This window comes from Varanus komodoensis, unplaced genomic scaffold (genome assembly GCF_004798865.1).
Source record: "Varanus komodoensis strain SLA01 unplaced genomic scaffold, ASM479886v1 scaffold36, whole genome shotgun sequence".
Lineage (NCBI taxonomy): Eukaryota > Metazoa > Chordata > Lepidosauria > Squamata > Varanidae > Varanus > Varanus komodoensis.
Window position 1 is genome coordinate 3,615,316 of NW_025335873.1, and position 20,713 is coordinate 3,636,028.

The 20,713-nt window shown below is 56.8% G+C and overlaps 1 protein-coding gene across 5 annotated transcripts in view; it reads right to left on the reverse strand.

Moving 5' to 3' along the window:
• Nucleotides 1-6,464: 6,464 nt before the first annotated feature.
• GARNL3 (GTPase activating Rap/RanGAP domain like 3) overlaps nucleotides 6,465-20,713 on the reverse strand; it is a 108,104-nt gene continuing 93,855 nt past the window's right edge. For 4 of the 5 annotated variants that reach the window (XM_044439946.1, XM_044439944.1, XM_044439945.1 and 1 more), the window contains 13 exons: nucleotides 18,117-18,191; nucleotides 16,838-16,949; nucleotides 15,956-16,054; nucleotides 15,529-15,642; nucleotides 14,616-14,791; nucleotides 13,306-13,464; nucleotides 12,417-12,483; nucleotides 11,610-11,717; nucleotides 11,188-11,306; nucleotides 10,060-10,195; nucleotides 8,297-8,506; nucleotides 7,484-7,595; nucleotides 6,465-6,823 (listed from right to left, as the gene is read on the reverse strand). In XM_044439946.1, coding sequence (XP_044295881.1) covers nucleotides 6,670-6,823; nucleotides 7,484-7,595; nucleotides 8,297-8,506; nucleotides 10,060-10,195; nucleotides 11,188-11,306; nucleotides 11,610-11,717; nucleotides 12,417-12,483; nucleotides 13,306-13,464; nucleotides 14,616-14,791; nucleotides 15,529-15,642; nucleotides 15,956-16,054; nucleotides 16,838-16,949; nucleotides 18,117-18,191 — 1,641 coding nt within the window. In that variant the 3' untranslated portion in view covers nucleotides 6,465-6,669. The remainder of the gene's footprint in view (nucleotides 6,824-7,483; nucleotides 7,596-8,296; nucleotides 8,507-10,059; nucleotides 10,196-11,187; nucleotides 11,307-11,609; nucleotides 11,718-12,416; nucleotides 12,484-13,305; nucleotides 13,465-14,615; nucleotides 14,792-15,528; nucleotides 15,643-15,955; nucleotides 16,055-16,837; nucleotides 16,950-18,116; nucleotides 18,192-20,713) is intronic. The other variant, XM_044439943.1, reaches the window with a different exon arrangement.

A 20,713-nucleotide genomic window follows, 5' to 3' on the forward strand; every position in this document is an offset into this window, starting at 1 on the left:
ATTACTGACTCTTTTAAGGATGGCTGAATCAGGCCTAACCAAAAGGGAGCCAAGGGCTGGGAAGCCTAAATCTGGCTTTGAAGCATTCCACCATCGCACCTCAAGAGGGGGGGAGGGGGGATGAAATATCATAAATATTTATTACATAACAAGGAAGGCGAAAAAGAACCTACAGTCCATTTTACAGCTGTGATCTATGGAAGTTGCAGAACAGAATTTTGCCATTATATTCATATCTCGATTCTCGATTTTCCTTTACAGGCTACATTTGAAAACACAAAAAAAAAAAAAAAAGAGGAGGAAAAAACCAATACATTATTACTTTAGCATTTAAAAACAATGGCAATACACTTGAGTTTAAGACACTTGGTGGTATAATTTAAACTTTGAGACTCACAAGAGGGTAAGCCACAGCCCCACAGGACAGAATCATTGAAAAGTACAAAACCCCAGCAGGTAACAGTCAAAGGGCACGATCCAGCCAAAGTCAGGCATACGCCTAAAGCTGCAGTGCTATGCACATGGATGGGGGAGCGGAGCTCCGTGGAATGCCACTGGGGCCTCCTCAGGAGTAAACATGCATGGGATGGTCCCGTGTAGCTGCAACCCTCACGCCACCTCCTGGGGAGCCCGGCTGCTCGAAGCCGGGACTCGGCCTGCCCTTTCCGCTGAAATCGGAGCCCTGGTTGTGACGAGGGGCGTCTCTTACCTGTGCTTACAGTCCGACCCGATGCTTGTTTACTCTGCACTGAGTCCCAGCAGTGTATAGATTTGGGGGGGGGGGGGATAATGAACCACACAAACCCCACCCTTGACTCGGTTTCTGAGCAATCGTGTCCCTCCATCATCCTTTTTTCAAGGTGAGGCCATCGAGAAGATGCGCCGCCCCACCTTCGTGATTTGAGCAAGTGCCAAGACAACTCAGAAGCAAGTCCCCCTCTCTGCCTGCTCTGGGCAAAGCCCCAGAAAGGGCCAGGCCCCCGCGGCTGGCGGGCGGCCTTCCACGGCAACTTCTCGGGGTGACTAACTTGTGCTGGATTCTGCTCGAGGGGATTAGGGGAAACAAGCAACCAGGGTCGACAACAAACTGTTTTGTACAAACGCTAGCATCGGAGTGCCTTCCATCTGGCGAGAGAAATACTTAATAAATATCAGGAAGTCAGACCTGCAGAAAATTGTCCCCTCCCCACCTCTTAAGAAATAAAAACCTCACTTGAGACACACAGAAATGTCGTGGGGAAATATGCATGTTTCAGGGCACTGGAGCAGCTCAAACAGGTCAAACATGCAAAGGGAACCGGATGCGCTCGTGAGTGAGAGAGAAGGGGAAAGACTTGATGCTACAATCATGGCCTTAGGATGCTGCTTCAGAAGCCAACTTCGCTGCGTGCCGTTCAAGGGCTACCCTGCCCTGCTGGCATTAAGGTGCCCATCCTTTTGCAACAGTGGACGGTCTGGGAGCAGCCGCTGCTCTTGCTGGAGGAGAGACCCCCCGCCCCGGATGCCTGCCCTCCGCCTACCCAAAACTGCTTTTGAAGAGGAAGACAAGGCAGAAAAGTAGAGGTTTTCTGGACTAATGTGCAAGAGCAGGTTGACGGGACTAAGAGCAGGGAGAAGGAAGCAGCGGACTTCCCCCTTAGAACCGCGCTGGGGATAAGGGTCTCTTGAGCCACCACTGCAGGCCAAGCAATCAAGCCCCTCCTTTCCCTTCACCAGTGAAGAAAAGCCGTGCGCAGATGCGATTTGACCGGGACGGCACCTTTCCACACAGGAGATAATCAGTGGCACACGTTAGCTCAGTGGGCATGGAAGAATGCCCAGCCCCTCCGTGGGGCTTTCAGCACTCCCTCGTTTCTGCGGTGGCGGGGGGGTCTTGCCAGGCACATGCACATGGAAGTGGGGCGGTGCTTGTGCCACATCGGCTTTGCCGCAATGCTGCCCCTGGGTGAGGACCATCATCACTTTTAGCGCTCGCTGACAATGCGACAAAGGTTTTCTTGGAACCGCCCCAAAAGTTGCGCCACTTTTATTACCCTTGGGAGTTGCTGGGCATGGTCACTCTGTGTGTGTGTGTGTGTGTGTGTGTGTGTGTGTGTGTGTGTGTCACAGCTACAGGAGAGTGGCTTGGTTTCACCCCACCGTGCTCAGGAAAGGGCACCCTGGTTCTCCAATGGAAAACTTCTCTCTACTAGCCCCGTGGCAGAAAATATTCGGCCAGCACTGGAGTAACTCCCTGCTCCTGCCAGCGTTTGTGCGAGTGTAACCAGAAAAATGACTGCAGGATGCTGCTGACTCAGTCCAATTCAGTCCCTCAGGTTCAGCTGCATGAAAAAAGGGTTTAAAAGAACAAAAAAAAGATCCCCCCCTTCCAATCAAGCTCTGGCCCCAAGCAAGATTCGAACCATTGAGCACGTTCATGAAGACACCGTGGCTTTCACCTCGCCGGCTGCTGACCTTCCCCATGAATTTTCTTTGCCTGGGAAAGCTCGCTCTGACCAGGTACCCCTCTCTGGCCATGCCACTGGGCCGGCAGGCCTACCTGCTGGCCCCACACAGTACATCTTAGTGGAGGACGGGTTGTGGGGCAAGCCAGGCCTGGCATGTGTCTCCTCTGTTCCCCCCCAACCCACCACCGGAAAAGCCACATTCCTTAAATGAAGAACGCAAAAGCATTTGTGGCGGGACGCAGGAACAGGGGACACAAGGGCTGGGTGGTTGCTGGAGGCCCCGGACTCCTGCAGGCCACCCCCACATGCTTGGAACAGCGGGATCTCTAGCACATTCACAGTAGTTTCACTGCAGCCCCTAAGTTGCATGCAGAGAGGGGTCAAGGGGGCCAGGGACGGAAGGCGGCGCGAGACGGAGCCGAGCTGCAGCTGCATGCAGACCGCCCACCACAGCAAAGGCGTCTGTCCCACATCGGAAAAGCAATTTTCCGAATGAGAGGGGCGCGATGGAAGACGAGACAGTCGGGGGAAACACCACTGTTACCTGAAGCAGAAGCAGGCCCAGAGAGCAAAAGCCAGGTGGCGCCCGATCGTCAACATGCCCGGACATCCGAAGAACAGAACGGGCAGTCAATGGATGCAAAACCGCACCGGCTAAAGAGGAGGTCCAATGTCTTGAGTCCAAGCAGCTGTGGAGCATCTCAGGCAAGGCAGCCACAGCGTAGGAGAGAGACACGGGTCGCCCTGAAGAGCCCAAGAATTTGGCTCTCTGTGGTTTGAGACTAGACTGGCTGCAGTGACCACTCTGCCCGGCTGTGGATGGTGGGAGCTGCAGTCCAGGACACCGAGGCAGGAGCACCACGTTGGGGAAGGGTGGCCACAGCTTCTCCACACCGCAGAGCGTTCTACCCACGCATGCACGCACGCATGAGCTTGGCGGCACCAGGCAGGAGGGCCGGCATGCACTGGAGCTGCACCACGCGGCTCAGGCTCATGCGCGTCGCACTGGGAAGAGGGGAGCCGGCTGCTTGGCGACGCAGGCAAAGGAGGTTCGCTCTCGGCACGCTGAACCTCCCGGCAGAACCTCCGAGAAGCCCCCAGGAGAGAGCGATGCACACATGCGCTGGAGGGAAATGCCGCTGCCTGGGAAGTGCAGTGAGGGAGGCCGCGGCGAAGGAGGAACGAACGGACCTGTTTTTCCTTTCTCGGCCAGGACCATCCAGGCAGAAGTGCCAGCGTCGTGCTGCCAACATCTTTTGGAGCACAGCTGTCTCTTTCGCTGGAGGCCCCAAGGACCGAGCCCTTCCGCGAGCAAAGCAGAGGCTCTGTCGCAAAGCTAGCCGGCCGCCACTGCCAGGGTCTGAAGCAGCCAGCACAACTCCCTGCCCGGCCACCCGCTGCCCCCACTTTCCCGCCTGGCCGCAGGGCCAGTGCCCCTCAGAGCCAAGGCCCTACTCGGGGAGCAGCTGCTGGGAACGGCCGGCCCTCCTCCCTTGGCTGTCGACGAGGCCCACACTGCGCAGTCCATGCTCCATTCCAAGCAGCCAGGCAGGGATCGTGCTCCGGGGACTCACAGACCAGGCCTGGGCAGAGTCGGGCTGGGTGCTGGCACCAGCCACCAGCCACAGCCGACGCCGGAGTGGCAGAGCTGCGCACACTGCCTCCTGCCATGCAGCCGCTTTCCCCCAGAACGAGCCCTGCCTTCGCCAGGTTGCCCCCCCTTTCCCACGTGTCTCTGAACAGCCTGTTGTTCTGCAAAGGTCCGTCCACTGAGCTAAGGCAGCAGCAAAATTCGCGAGCGGGAGGCCAGGTTCCCCGGACGCCGTGTCCATGTCCAGCGGTTTTTCAGTGTAACCCTCCCCGCCAGGGCGGCTTGAGTGCTCTGTTGTAGTAGTAAAAATAAGGCATTTGTGTTACAGAAGGGACAAAGGAATTGGACTCATGGAGTATTGGTGGGCAAAGGAGGTAGGAGAAAGGAAGGTGGAACGTGGGACCCACAAGCGGGAGCGAGAAACGGTGCCACCTGCCCGCTGGAATCCCTTCCTGGACCCACCCCGCTTCTAGTCTCAAAGCAGACACTGCCTTCGCCTGGAAACAAAAATAGCCCGCGCTCACGAGGGCCAGGGACATGACCTGTGTTTGGAAATGAACGCGATCGCTGCACAGCAAGCCAAGTCTCCCAGCTACTTCCACACGTGCCCACGCCCTGCTGAACGGCACGGGCGAGTCCAGTGCTTGGCCACATGGCGGTATTGCTTCGTTTATTGAGAAATGAAAGAAAAATCCCCAGAAGCAGACAGGCTTCCTCGTGGGGCAAGCGGTTCGCTATTTGGGTCTGTGCAGGCAAACGAGTCAGAAACAACTACTTGGCAGAGAGGAAACATTCAGATCGGAGCAAGAAATCAGCAAACGGACCGCCGTCCTGGCCTCAGCGCCTCCCCGGTGGCACAGGCACCTCCCCTGCAGGCGGAGAACTAGCATCTAAGGGTTCCCGCATGCCTTTCCCCTGCCGTGTCACCTTTCCACTCGCAAGATTCGGTTTCAACCAGGCGACGGGACCAGGGAGACAAAAACCCATAATTTTCTTTGACAGGACTGAAAGTGGTCGGAGAGAGACTTCCCCTTCATTTTGCCCCAGCGTTATCTCTGGGGAAACATTTTGACAAGTGCGCAAAGAGCAAACGTCCGCAAGGTCTACGCAGCGGAGGCAGAATGGAGGAGGAGGAGGAGGAGGAGGAGCACCCGCGCCTGGGACGGGCGACCCTTTGTCCAAAGGGCCTTCAGCTCTTGCTTCCAGCCCTTCTCTGGGACCCAGAGAGCTTTTTAAGCCCGTCGGGACCTGCATTTCCAGTCCCACGGCCAAGGAAAGGGGCATCTGCTCGGCCAGTGACACTCTTGGCTTTCAGCCTTTTTGTGGAGTAGAGAAAGATGACGCCGTGCTATGGGCTCACCCGACCCCTTTCGGGCGGGGTGGGGGGGGGACAGGGTAGGAGCAGTAATGACCGTGGGGAAGGAGCCGGCATTCGCGCCTCCACCTCCTCCTCCCACTGTAATGCACTCAGACTGGAGAACGGGAAATGAACTTTTGAGAAAACCCACCCAGGGTATTTGCTACAGTAGCTAGAAGAGATTTAAAAAGAGCCTATTAGGGCTGCAACCTTTAAATAAATTAGTCTGATTAAGTGATTAAAAGCCTTTCAATCAACTGAAAAGGTGCCCATAATCAACTGGGCAATGCATTTAAAAAAAAAAAGTCACTGACTTCTAATTAGACCTAAGAACATTCGCGCCCTGATGCTGAATCAAACGGAAGGCCTCTCTAGTCCTCCATCCCGTTCCACCATCGCCACCCGAATCGCTGGACACCTCCCTCAGGAGGGCCATGCCCCTTCCTCCCCTCTTGCATCCTCTAAAACCCAAGCACCAGCAAGAAACAACAAGGTTGCACTTTTCGTGACCCCCAAGTGGACTGGGGCCGAAGCCATGGCTCCCTGACGCCACAGAGGTCCTGTCCAACTGTCCACCACAGAGAACGGCAAAATGGGGGGCTGGAGCTGCTGGGAGGACAGGTGGCCGAAACCTGGAATCGCTTTTGCTCCGGGTCGGGAGGGGGTTTACCACCTCTTTCCTTTCTCCACCTTCGGACTTATTCCTGCCCCCCTCGTGATACAGGAGAGAACAGGGCGCCCTCTCCCCTCTGGCTGCAGCAGCGCCCTACGCTCCCGCCCTCTTGCAGGAAGCCCCGGTCCTGCTTTGACGCCCTCCACCTCGCAAGCCGCATGTCCCGCTTCAGCCCAGGCTGCCGATCTCGGATAAGCTGATCGTGCTGGTGGGGAGAAACCACCCGGCCCCGGAAGCCAGCTTTATCCTCGAAACAGACTGTTTTCGCCACGTGCAGATGTACAGAGATTGATGCCACTGATCCAAACTTATCTGATCCACCCGTGAAGGCTTCGTTCCTTGGGTGACAGCGCCACGATTCAAGCAAGAACCCTCTCCTCCCGAACCACGTGCCCTGCCTGCCCCAACGAGCTGGGAATGTCGGGCATTCCAGAGTCGGATCGTTTGTGCCGTGTCCCTCCGGGATTGCTAGTAAGTGTGGTGTGAAGTTCCTACTCTGTTTCGAGCATCAGACAAAGTACGGGGAAAGAGCGAGAGAGAAAACACTGGAGAGGGTCGGAGGGGGGAATGTATGGAAGTGCTGCGTTCGTCCCGACTGTCTTCACTTCAGGTCGATGATGTCTTCGTCGAAGGAAGCCCCGAGCTGGAAGAGGCTGCCGGAGGGAGGGGTCTCGTCCTGGGTGGTGGTGTCGGGGTCTGAACTGGTGGAGAAGTGACGTCCTTCCGAGGTGCTTTCAAAAGAGCTTGCAGCCAGTCTGGGGAGGGGAAGGCAGAAATGAGGCCGGAGCAGTGCGGGAGCCCAAAGCCTCAGCCCCGCCACTTGCGTATTTATTTTATTTCCTTTGTATCAAAGGGTAATTCAGAGAGCCGCTTCCTCTGGGAACCTCCTCCCATGCACCCTCTCTCTTTTACGGAGACGTGATGGAACTTGGAGGGTAGCGTTAAGCACTGCAGCGGGATTTCAGGTGCAACTGCCCAGAGGTCTGACGAAAGGCCAAGCCGGGCATGTGGCAAGTTTTTTTGGGGGGGGGGAGATTTGCTTTGACCACTAAATGGAGAATGTTGGGGAACAGGGGCTACAGCCAGACCCTCTTCTGCCACCCTTGGCGGATTTCACTCTCTCCAGAACACAAAGCTTGCAAGCCAGCAGGGTTGCAGCTGCAGGGTTCTCCTTCCGCAGCTGGCAGTATCTGCAGGGGTGTTTGCAGGTGTGTAAGCGTGTGAGGGATCTGGATCAGGGCCATAGCACAGGGGAAGAAAGGCATATGCGGCTTCCTTGCAGCCCTGACCCAACTGCTCCCTGCCCCCAACAGCTTCCCCCCGACCCCCGAAGGGGAAGGGGAAGGGCAGACCAGACCAGACCAGGCCAGACCGGAAAGGGAACTGCTGGAGAATCGGCCCTGGTTTCTGCATACCTGTCACTGCTTGTGGACCGAAGAGCTCCTTGCTTGGAGTCCGGCAGTTTTGAGGGAGCCTTCTGCTTCTTCTGCACTCCTTCCGACTTGGGGGACGGCTCATCTAAGAGGCCTGCATAACGGAAATGAGATTCTGGATCTCGCAGGGAAGGGGAAGAGAAGGCACCTGCTTCTTCACGCTGCTACTCCATGTGCTGCACAGGCCCAAAGCAGCCCCCACGGAAGCCTATGCTTGTGGTGAAATACAATCACGCAGCCGTTGTGGTGGCGGGGGGGCTGAATTTGGCTCACCCCCAGCCCTTCTGCCCCGGCCAGGAGAGCCTCACAGGCCTTCCCTAGCTTGACGTAAGAGGGAGGGCGAGGGCCCTGGCTGAAGCCGCCGTGAGTTTTGAACGGTGCTGCTGCTCTGTGATCCTGGTGCTTTACCACTGAGGTGTCATCCCTCACCTAGAAGTAAAGAAAGGTCCCAGTCCTCTTGGTTCTGAACGAAGGGCTGAGTTAAACTGGCGCAAAGAGACCAAGGAACTTTTGCGTGCAAAGCACACGCGCCAACACTGGCTTGTGGCTCTTTGGAGGCCGGAGTTTGTGCCCGTTAAGGCTGTCTGTTTCGCACTGGATGCCTTTAAAGGCATGGAAAGTTTTTGCGGCGGTCCTCGCAAGCGACAGGCAAGCTCTCGTTTTTAAGCAGCAGCTCGGGAAGCCTTCTCCTGAGACAGGAGTCAGCACCGTCTCCGAACACCTGGCCGGCAAGCTCTCTCTGGGAAAGCCACACGGCGTGATGCGGAAACTCCTGCTGCGTCTTGCAAGATTTACCCAGTAACTCCTTGCGTGTTCGGTTCGCTATTTCTTTGATCTCGATGCGTGACAAAGAGAGGGAGGGAGCCCCCGGGATGGAGGCACTGCCAGCCGACGTTGGGGTGGTGATGACTTTGGGGACCAGCGGGGACTTCAGTGGCCGCTCGATGCTCCTGCCCACCAAGTTGCTGAGGGGGATTTTGTAAATGTTTTTGCACAAAGCTTCCCCTGAAACAACAAGGAAGAGGAAGACCAAGAACAAAAGCTGGCTGAGCTGACCTTGTGATCTGACGCAACAAGTCTGTAGTAGCCTGGCTGCCCACGACGGGCTACGCTGGTGATTTCTGGTTGTTCTGGGGCCTCGTGGACCTGGGACAGCTGCCCTTCGGCTGACCCCAAAGGGTCTCAGGCCCATTTGTCTCCCACCGTGGTTCATCCAGGCGTGAGATGCTCTCCACACCAGGAAGGGCGAAGCACGCTTCTCGCTCGCCCGCGCCAAGTGTCGTCACAGGCTCTCGGCTCCCACGCGATCGCTGCCTCTGGCTCAGCTCTCCCACTGTCAAGCCACCGGGCGATTCTGCAAAAGCGTCCTCCTTTGCCTGCCTGGGGCCTGCTTTTAATCGCGCCTGGTGAGCAGGGGGAGGAGCGCTCACGAGCTGCCGCCATGCCTTGGAGCACCTGACTGACTCGCCGCGAAGCAAGCGCACGCAGACCAGTTGGCGAGACGGAAGCAGAGTTTTGCCTCTGGCACGCTCCCCTGAGCGACATTTAGTTCAACGGTCTTCCAGACCGACTGGGCTGTGAACGGGTGGCCTGCAGCGGCCACTTTCAGAAATCCGGAGTGGGTTTTAAGGGGAAAGAAAACGACAAAGGGAAGAGTGACTCAGAGCGACGTGCAAAGGACAACTTGTCGCTCCTGTGCAGGCCGTGCAAACTTTTTATTTCGTTTTGGGCAAGCAAAAATAGCACTCTTGGGGGGGGGGCGGATTATTCAGTCCTCCCCATTCAACGAGAATATTAACTTTTTGCATGCCTATAATATTGTGATTCCTTTTTCCTTTATTCTCCACGTTAAAAAAGAGAGGTCTTTTTTTCCAGGATGGCCAATTGCGGATCCTGCAGGAAAGGGAATGATGCCAGAAGGCTGCACAGCCAGAGGGGCCTGTGCGTGGACGTTGCTGCGGAGGAACGAAGCAGCATTGCCTTCACGCTCAATGGGTTTTGGCCTTCCTTCGACCTTATGCTGGACAACAAGGAAGGGGCGTTTTCCACACTACCGAGTGTGATTTAGCTGCCTTCTCTTCTCGGAGTGCACTGCTGATCCAGAGCCCTGCCATGGGTGAGGTTTGGGCCAACTGCCCCTACCACTTATGCCTTCCCCACCCCAAAGAGCATTTTTGAGATGCATGTCCTGCTTTTCAATGGTTGTATAGGAGGAGGAATTGCAGCAACTACAGTTTTTATCCCTGTGTGACCAGCCAAAAGTGTTTTAAAAATGTACCCACAGAAGCTTGCCCGAGAGTTATGAAATGAGCCCTGTTCGTCTTTCGGTCAGATCCCAGCCAATCAGGGATCATGCCGTGCAGACAGAGAGAGAGAAATGGGTACATCTCGGTAACGAAACATAAAGTGGCGAGTACATGAATCAAAGGTGAAGCTCTCATATTGTTGCTTTGTGATCCAAGGTGGATGTCAGGTCTTGAACAGGTGGAAGGCAAGTCGTGTTCGTAAGACCTTCCCCAAAGGTAGTAAGCTACCACCTGGGCCCACCACTACCCTACCTTCTGCTGTGGAAGGGGAGAAAACAGGAATTTCATGCACCGACGGTGTCTGAGGGGAGTTGGGCGAGCTGGTCTCCTTTGAGCTGATGTTGGATGGTTCACTGACGGCAGTGGCAGCTTTGAAGTAGATGTCTGACTGGAAGGAGAAAGAAGGTTAACTTAGCAAAAGAGCTTCCTAAGACAGTCTCTGGATGAAGGCCAAGCATTCTCCCCTTTTCTCCACAGGACTTATACAGATCTATTAATAGGACCCCTCCCCTGCCACCGCCCCACTCCTTTCCCAGCATCTCTGCTTCTGATGGGTTGATTTCACAATTCTTCTGCTGGAGCAGACCCAAGACTCAAGTTGCCGGCTTGCTTATGAGAAAAAAATAAACAAAAAATGCTACGCAGCAATCCTAATGCAGGTCTAGTGGGAAATCAGTCCTGCTTTGCTCAAGGGGGTTTACTCCTGAGTAAATGCAGCAAGATCTGCTGAATACCACCCAATGGATGAATAAAAGAGTACTTTTCCTAGGCACACACCCTGGTAAATGAATACTGTATACTTTTACTCTGTCATAAATGTATATAGGATGTCGACCTGAACAGATCTGGAACAGAGCCAAGAAAACAGTGATTCTGTCGAGGCACATGGGTAGTGGGGAGAGCAAATTCCCTGTATTTTTAAGGCTGTGCATGAATCTTAGCTGGAGGCCTCGTCCTAGAAGAGATGTCTTTCACACAGGGGGGAAGACCTCGGGGGTAGCGTGCCAGATGCGGCTTGTGGGAGCAAGGCTTACTGAGAAGGCGCAACTGTGCACGGGGCCCGGGAACGGAGCACAGCCTCATGGCCCAGCCGACTTGATCAAGCAGCCAACCCAGGACTTGGCTCGGGAGCCTTCTGCCGCCATTCCCACTGATGGGCGGCTTAAAGCAGCCTTCACTGGGCTGACAGCCTCCAGACGGGCTGGACTGCAGATCCCATCGTCCCCAGACAGCACGGCCCGGGCTGGCTCGGGCTGAGTGAGATGCGGCAGCCCTGACACAAAAGGGGATTCCTCCAGTTCTGCGTTGCTGGGAGAGCTGCTCAGACGACGGGCGAGCATTTTTCGTGAAAAGCCAGGCGGCCTCCCCGGGGCTCCTTACCCTGGATGCCACCAGCTGAAGCGCAGGGACCACGGCTGTGTGGACGAGGTTCCCATTCACCACTAACCGGATCTCGATGGAGTCGGTGGTAAAGGCCAAAATATACGGGAAGGCGCAAACTGCAAGGGGAGGGGAGACAAGGGGCCATTTGGTGGATAAGCCCGGGCATCTGGCCACCAGGCCCAAGGTGGCTTTCCAGGTGTTGGAAGCACAGCTGCAGCCTGACACATCTGGGGGGGAGCACTTGGGGGAGGCTGCTCCAACGCCCTCCCGAACACGGGGCAGCCTGCCATCCACGCTGCCCGCAGGGGCCGAACGAACGTGATCAGGCCCAGCGTGCCCAGGAATAAGCCTCCCCCAGGACTGCTGACTCTGAGCCCACGGCCCCAGACCGGGGCCGGCCGGCCACCCTGTTTTCTTACCGATCGCATAAGGAACCTGGTTCCAGCTGAAATGGAAGTCGGATGCCGACGGCTGCACCAGAGGCGAGCCCCCATTGAAGGGACACACTTTCCGATAGCAGCAGACGTCTGTAATGAGAGACTTCCCGTTACTTCACATGGGAAATGGATCTAAACCTCAACACCAGACAGGAAAACAGCACAGATCTACGGTGGCCAACTATTTCACTGGCCCTTGGAAGGGGCCCAGCTTTTTCCCATTCCAGGCTGGCCACCCTTGTGCGAAGGGCCTCAGCTGCTCGACCCCGAGGGCTGGGCTGAGGGATCTTGTCTTTGCTCGGTCGCATCTTCACCAGAACTGGAAATGCGGGTGAGAGCAGCTAGCGGGTTCAAGGACTCTCTAACTTCCCTGCTCAAGCCAAGGGCTTATTCCCCCCTCTAGGGGCTCTTCTGCCACTTCTGGAAGAGGGTGGGTGACGGTTGGAGGATGCCTGGCAAGCAGCCCATTCGATGAGGCCAAGAGGGGATGGAAGGGAACACTCAGCGGTTGCCTAGCGACTGCATCCAGTGCGTCAAGGCCTGAACCTGGAGCAGCCCAAGAGGGTGCCTTCCCACCGCCAGGCGTTCCTGAGCAGCGGGAGTGGGAAAGAATGCCGTGCAGTGAGCAGACAGTCCGGTGTTTGTGGGCTGGTTCCCCCTCCCCAGGGCCCCTTCTGCCCCGAGCACACCTCTTCCGAACTGCGGGGCCGACGCGAGGCGGAAGCCCACGGGCAGCCTGAGAGAAACGCCCGGCCAGCTCCCTCCACAGGGCGAGCCCGCGGTACTTACAGTTGTAACACAAGAGCAGGCCGGCCTCTCCGTCTTCGTACACATCAATAGCTGCAACAAAATTAACCTGTAATGATAACGGGCAAGGGTAGTGGACGGGCTGGAGGGCGAGCTGCCCACACACGCCGAGGGCTGCCCTGCCCCGTTCCCGCTGACCCACGAGGACGGCCACGTGCCGGCACCTGCCTCAGCCCGGTCACCTTCCCTGATGGAGTTACCTATTCTACGCACGAATGAGGCGCATACCACACACGCCCCAGCCTAATTTGCACGTCTGGAGGCTGGACTCTGCCCTGCGAGCCAGCTCGGGACTGCCCAGACTCCTTCCCCAGCCACCCCGGCCCTTCCCAGTTTTCGGGGCGGGCACCTGCCTCAAGAACCGTGTGCCCCTGGGGTGCCCCTGGCACAGCCAGGTACCCGACGTGCGAGAGAGAAGAGCCCGCCGAGAGGCGAGAGTCCCTGCCGGATGCACTGTGGTGCACGCCCCCTTATTGCACCTTGGGGAGCGAGGCCCCGGCGTGTGGCTGCAGAAGTTATGGTTCACCTCCATCACTGGAGCATACAGGTGGGCAAACACCTGCGGGTGCAGGTGCGTCTACTCTGCTTGCCATTAGTCAAGATTTCCCTGGCACACAGATGCAGCTGCACCAGATCCGGCCTACTGACAGCCCTCACGGTCGCCCGAGAAGAGCGGGGCAAAAATGGCCAATGCGGTCGCCGGGAGCCGGCTTCTTCTGAAACGTCCTGAGTGCGCCACGGGGTGCGCAGGGGGCTCCCTGGGACGTGGCCCCAGCCCCTTTCGCTCAGCCGGCGCCCAGGCCTCAGGCCAGGCACACGGAATGGCCACTTGGGCTAGCTCTGCCTGTGCCCTCGCGGCCCGAGAACCTACCCTGCTCGATTCGACGTGATGCAACCTGCAGGGCTCGCCCGTGCTCTCGCTGATCAAGTCGAACTGGTGCCGGTAGGCGACGCAGATCAGGTTGTCGTTTTCTCCTGTGGGGCCATCCACCAAAGTCATGACCACAGGCGGGTCCGGCAAGCAGATCTCCTAAATCACAGAGAGCCAGCGCTCAGGTGGAGGGAGCAGAAGGCCGGGGCAGCGGCGTTCTGCGGGCGTTCAGGGAAGAACTCGGCACGTGACGGGGGACACCGAGCCAGCGTGGACAAGAGCAGCTGCGCCCGTCTGAGGTCTTGAGCCGTTCGGGGCTCTGGAGTGAAGGCAGGTTCAGTGGGAGCGCTGAGCTAAGGAAAGGACTCAAGGGGAAGGGCTGACCAAAAGAGGCGGGCTGCGGGGAAGGCACCCACCCAAGTCGGGGAGGATCTGTCTGTCTGTCCGAGGCAATTGACCACGAGGTCCAAGCAGGCCCTCCGTGCCCAGAGACAGAGCACTTCCGAAAACCACTTCACGGAGGGGCTTCGGAAGAGCAGGTGAGGGAACCGTGCTAAAAAGGCCCCGCTCCCCTGCGTGACCAGTGTACCCTTTGCGCCCGCCTTGCCGCCCAGTCCTGCCTCCTCATCTATCCATCAGGCCAGACGTATTCCCTGGGCCTGACGCTGGCCTGTTGCAGGACCCCGAGCCCCTTGCCCCCTCGGCCGGACAGCCTGGCCCAGCGCCGTCGCTTGTCTTTTCCCCCTTCGCCTGAGCTGCAGCAACCGCTGCAGGTGCACCAGCTGATGCCAGCCTTCCCCCCACCCCCATGCCTCCCTTACCAAAGGATCACCCCAGCGTTTCCCGATTGCAGCGGTGCTGGCCAGAGGATGGCTGGCTCGAGCCGGGGTGCTGTGGGCCGGCCCAGCAGGATGAGCCAGAGGGCCCTCCCGAACGCAGCAGGCCAGCTTCCCACGGTGTGACACAAGCGAAGCAATGCGCCAAAGAGGGGCGGGACAGGGAGCTCAGTTCAGGCTCCAAAGTTACCTGCTGGCGCCACTGCTTCACTCTTGGAAGCCCCCTGGATGATAAGCAGCAGCATCTGGGGCCGCCAGACTGTCCCTCCCCTGCGTGCCCCCCCCCCCCAGCATATCAGAAGCGGCAACCCCTAAGAGCTCGCGATCCTCTGCCTCCGGGAGACCTCAAGGATGCGGCAAGTCTTATGGATCTAGCATGTCGAACGGCAGCTGGCACTTCCTCCCCAAACCCCTTCCGAAGAAGCGAGCGGATGTGGGCGACGGTAATGTGCTAGTGCTTTACCTCAAACCTACCCTGATGTACTGGAATTCTTCCACGGGGGACTCTGACTGAGGAGACGTCGGAGGGGCGGTGCTCACGCCCTCCCAGTGCTTGAGCTTCCGTGTGATGAGCAGCAGCTTGTTCCGGATCGCCGCGATGATGCGCAGCTCGCTGCTGTGGTGCGTGTTGATGGCATACAAGTGGCAGCCTGGGGCGAGAGAGGTGGGCCGGCATTCAGCGTGGCCCGGCAGGCCGTTCCCAAAGGTCAGTACTGCCTCGGGGGAAGGGAGGGGACGGCCACGGCGGAGCATGGCTGCTGGACCCGGACCGGAGGACCCTGTGGGCGAATGGCCGGGGCCAGCCTCCCTCGCTGCTTGGTGGTGCTGGCGGTGCGGACCACCCCTCTGTCTGTTCCCCTGGAGCTGCTGGGGATACCAATGGGTGGGGGAGGGGAGGGCCAGAGCCATGTGGCCCTGGGCTTACACAGAGCACTACTGCGCCCTTCTCGCTGCAGCCACCAGGGCCCCTCCCAAGTCGCCAGCACTGCGTTGCGCTGGACTGCCCGTTGCTTCTTTTTGTTAGAGAGAGGCTTCTCTCATGAGCAAAGAAGACCGCCAGGCTGCAGCTGGGGAAGAAGACATGCCGTGCCTCCCCTCCCGCGCCCCTGCTGCACTTCTGCGTGGGCCGTGGGGGCATTTCGCTTCCTCCACGGTCAGCTGACGGTGCCCGCATGGCCAGAGGAGAAAGAAAATGATCGGGGGGGGGGGGCAAGAGAGAGTGGGAACAGGGGAAGCAACGGGGATGGAACAGGGAGAGCAAGAGAGGCGGGACCAGAGACAGCGAATAAAAGGAGCAGCAAAGCAATGGGGCCCAAGGGAGGCCCGGGGGCGACCCAGCTCCCAAGCGTCGGAGGGCCGTGGCCCCGAGCACCGCTTCCCTCCGCACCTTTCGTCTTCTCCAGCTTGTTTTCTCTGCAGTCGCACTTGCTCTTGACCTGCCTGGCTTCTATGCCTTTCCGCACCGCGCTCAGCCGGAAGACGAGGAGGCGGGCATCCTTCCCTGTCAGGCAGCAGACAGACAGACAGACACGTCCGACAAAGAAAGAATGTCCTGCATGCGGACACATGACTGGGCCAGGCGCCTGGGAGAAACAACCCTGAGCCAGGATGGCATCAAAGGATCCCTTCTCTGGGATGGGCACTGGGGGAGAGACCCTTCTCCCCAGCACAGGGGCAACGGTGCGCACATTCTGATCCTGAGCGTTATTATGCACATATACAAATGACACTTCCCTTCGCCTCCTGTTGCAAACTAGCTCACAACATGGCAGGCCACTAAATTACTCTCCCAGGGGCCCCAGGATGCTCCTTACCTTTGTCTGCTCTGGTAATCAGAAGACCTAAAGTCTCCAGCACGTGCATCTGTTTCACCTGCAACGTTTTGTCGAACACAGGGAGGGAAGGCTGTCCATCTAGGAGGGAGAGAGCAAGGATGTTCAGTAGGTGGCAACTAGCCAAGCGCACCTTCTAGGAAGCCCTCTTGAACGGGGGGAGGGTGCGGGCGGTGGTCACGTCTACTGGCAGATCTCGGACTGCTCTGTGCTATCAGCAAAGTTTCTGGCTCCACGCTTTGGATCATCTCCAGGCACAGTCGGGTGGTTAGGTATGGGCCTGTGTGTGGAAGGACCATGACCTCCACTCAGTTCTGGTTCTGAACCAAAGGTCCCGGGCTCAGAGGCAGCCTGTCCTTCCACGCTAAAGCTCCATCCTTTGTGCCAGGCCCTAGTTTTTGGGCCTTGTTGGTTCTAGCAAAAAGCAAAGGCAGATTCTCCAACCTCAATTGGCGCCGGATGATTCAGAGAACCGTAGGTTTGCTCATCCGTTTAGCTCCCAACCTGACCCTTCCGCAGAAAAGCCAATTCTGTTCCCTCATAGAAATCCTCGTTTCCCCTGGGCCGGGTTTCGGATTGGACTGGAATTACCTCGGATGTTTATCTGTAGCAAAAGCTCCTTGATCACGGAAAGCTAGCAAGTGGGGGAGAAGGTTCTCGTTTGGCTGTGCTCCTACCATGCTAGAGTTCTACAGGTAGGAGGCACCTGCGTGGGGAAGCGTTCCAGCATGACTGCGGAGCTGATCCCTTAGGGAGCAATGAGGCCGCTGCCAACGGCCTCGAGATGGTTCAGAATGAATGGGTCCCGGGCACATTTAGCCGCAGTGCCAAGCCACTCCCAACAGGACGAGGCCGTGTACCAACCGTCTAAGAGAAGCACCCCAACGTCTGTAGACACCAGCAGCGACTGGCCCCAGGAATCGGCACAGACGACGTCGTGGGCGAAGTTGCTGCAGAAGCACTGCGACTCCCAGGGCTGCGGGAAGAGGGCAGAGAGGACTTGTCACTGCTCGGACGGGGGCGGGGGGCAGAGGTGGCTCTGCATTCTCCTCGGAGGAGCAGAACCCTCCCCTTTGGAGTAACTGGGGAAGACAAGGCCAAGGCCCTTTGTACTCCATGCTAAATACGGTGAAATAAAAATCTGTATTAACACCCCCCCCCCGACACACACACCTAGAACTAGAAAATGACCCAGACATAGAAAAAACTGAGACATGGAGGAAAATCCGGAACTGGAGTCTGACTGGATCTGGATCCAGGTTCACCTCCATACACTGAAGACAACCTAGAAAAGGACCCCAGCGACCAAAAAGGCAGATATGTAGGAAAACCTGGAATTGGATTCTGACCTGGATCTGGATCCTGATTCTCCTCCAGGAAAGAAAAAGACATACTCAAGGAACACAACCACTAAAAACCTAGGCATGGACAAATTGCCGGAAACAGATGCATTCTCAGACTCATGTTCCTATCTGTTCCACTACCTAGAACTAGAAAATGACCGAGACATAGGAAGAACTGAGACATGAAGGAAAACCCAGAACCAGATTCCAACTGCATCTGGATCCGGGTTCGCCTTTGTACACTGGACTCATGCAAGTTAATTTGTATTGCTATTGAATGTATCTGTGCAAATTTTTGTGTCATTTATCTTGGCTTTGCTAGTTGTTGGGAGGGACAAGGAACTATGCAGGGTGCTAACAACCCTGTGTGGCCACCTCTCTGACTTCTGAAATGTCAGCAGACCTTGCCTACCCTAAGGCCTAGAAACTTGTCTGTAGAGGATTAAACAATGAAACAAGCTACCATGGAACCGGAGATCTACAAAAGGGAGTGGGGGATTGACCACCACCTCAGCCATTTCTCCGAGGCCTGATATGCACTGTTTTCCCCGCAGCACTGGACATGTGTTGCTGAATGTGCGATGGGAAAGCAAGCCAAGAAGCAGCCACCCCCTGCCAAGTGCACAACGCAACAGCCCATCATGACCGATTAGCCCTGGCGGTTGATGATGTTGTGTGAACCAGGTCATTGCCAGGCGGGCCCCAGGCGGCCCCCATCTGCCCCGTCAGGCCTAGAGCTGCAGCACACAGAAACCACGCCGGGGTTTTGCACAAGCGTCCTCCACCAGCAGTTCACTCACCTCTTTTTTGCAAAGGCTTGTGGTAGCCAGAATAGCTGGGGCGTCACCTCTCACTATGGTTTTGAGCTTGAGTGCCTTAAAAAGGGGGGGGGGGAGAAAGAGAGAGAGTAAGAGAGAGGAGGACAGGTTGCTTTCCTGTAAAGGTAGTTCTTTGAGCCAAGCCCTGTGCGGTCACAAATGCGGACCCTGCACCTCTTTCGGCTGGAAACCCCTGCCCCCTCCTGCACATGCCCAGCAGGGTCCCCACCCAATACAAATTCACAGGCTCTAGGCAAGGCAAGGGTCTTTCCCACTGTCCTAAGGGGGACCCTCTTTAGCCGCTGGTGCCAGTGATCTTTGCACATGCTCTACCTATCGCGAGCTTTAAAAAAATAAATAAATCAGAATATATCCACAAGGTCAAGAACATTACTGTCGAGTGGGACAAGCCCACACAAAAAATTAAAGGTTCGGAATATTGGGAATAAAATGCTTAACCCTAACACTGCAGTGCCAGTCATATGGGCATTTATAGCTATACAGCAAGGGGATGGCACACAAAAACTTTAAATAAATAAATAAAACGTCCTCTAGTGACGATAACGACCTCTTCTGAGAAGACAAGCAGGGATGCCTGGCATGCTTCATGTGATACTGACAGTGCATCCCCCTTTATCGCAGGGTTTGCTCAAGGAGACCTGGAGCCTCTCTCAGCCTGAGGACTCATTTCTGCTCCAGGGGAAGAAGAGGGTCCAGTGCAAACACGACCAGTAGGATGTCCCTTTAAGCGCCTCCCGTGAGCAGCTAAACCATTGGCGAGGCGAGGCGGGAGACGCCTCCCGGAGGGGCAGATTTGTCCCCGGAGCCTGAGGTCCTGCCTCCCTGCAGCGCCTTCATTTCTTATTGTGACGCTGCAGGAAAGTGCCAATTCAAAATGTGGAGGGTCGAATAGCTGACGCGTTCCTAGAGGCCTATTCCCTGGTTGCTTTTTCTTGGGGACCTCCTCTTGCCCTCCAGCAAGCCATCAGGACTCATGACCGCGGCCTGACCTAGCCTTCTCCGTAAATTTGCTCTTTTTGAAACCATCCACGCCGGCAGCCGCAGAGCTGCTTCGCACAGGAACGGGTCCCGGGAGTTAATGGCGTTTTGCGGTGAAGGAGCTCCCCAGCCCAACCATTCCCCTGGGCATTTATCCCCGACGGGCCAGTAACAGGCAAGCATTTCCGCACACGAAAGCAAGCCACCTCTGGGAAGCTACGGCAATGCACTTGGCACGGCCGTTAAGAGCACTACTCGATTTCGTCAGAAGAAACACTATAATCTTTCTCATCAGATCTGGGCCCTTCCATCAGCTGAAGGCTCTCTCTGGAGGCTGGGAAGCTGCCTCTTTTCATGATACCCAAGGAATGTAACCTGCGCTTCTGAATTGTGGAAGAGAAAAGCCGTCTGGTTTTAGATGTTTTCAAGTCCCACTTTTCTGTTTGATCCCCACATACTGTGGTTTCCCTCCTTCTCCGCAAACGAGACTCCAGCGAGCTCCTCCGCGGCTGCCCGTTCCCTTTGTTTCAAATTGATTTTTGTTATAGCCGATCCCTTGGTAACAGCCCGTGCCTGTGACGTGGCCCTGAAAGAACCCTGTTTCCTCTGCCGAACATTCTGGCCTCATTTCTGCGGAGCACCTGATGTAATATTCGTTTCTCTAACACTTCACATGTTAATTTGTTTTTCTTTCTGGATGGGGAGAACGGAATCTATTTGGTGTTGCAGGACTTGGCACCTTTCCCCCCTTTCCCTTTCTTTCTTTTTTTTAAAGCTGTGAAAATATACAGAACACTACAGAGGTGGCAACTGAGAAATTGGGAGCAAGTGATCGGGGCTGGAACAACCGATGCCCGGCCTGGACCTTTGCATGGGGCAGCCCTGAGGCACCTTTTCCAATCCCCCACAAGGCCCCAGAGCAAAGCTGAGCCAGACAAGCTTCCGAGGGAATCACGGGGAGGCCACAAATGTCCAAGAGGAACCACGGAGAGCGACTCGCTTAGGGCCCCCTCGAATCCAGAGCCAGCTCCGATCAGAAGTGGGCCGTGGGGCCACCATCTCTATCACCCCCCCCCCCATGCCAGCTTGATGCTAGTGCACCTAAATTTCAGAAGCGGCTTTTGGATGCGGTCAGCGCCCACCTGACACCCTCCCTGCCTGCTTGTATCCATGTGCTACTCTGCATTGTGGCCTCGCTCAGTGACAAGCTTGAGCAGGACTAAAACATGCTGGAAGCTAGGCAACCGGAGACACTGGCGTCGCTTCTCAGGGCCCCCCGAGGGCTGGGCTGGCTTGAAACCCGAAGGAGCGACAGCAGAAGATGCAGGAGGCCTTCTTCCACCAAGGGCCACACTTGCTCAGAGGCATCGTATTGGGGGGGGGGGCACATGCCAGTGGCGGGTGGGACCAGAATGCAAACCGGGCAAGGACACCACCTTTCCCTCTTCCTGCCAAGCCCCTCTCCCCCCGCTCCTCTCCCCCCACTCCACTCTCCTACTGAGGAGGCTTCCCGGGGATGGTCTGATCGCTCCAACCGGCGCTGGCCTGAGCCAGTCTTCTCTGCCTTCCCCCCAGCAGGT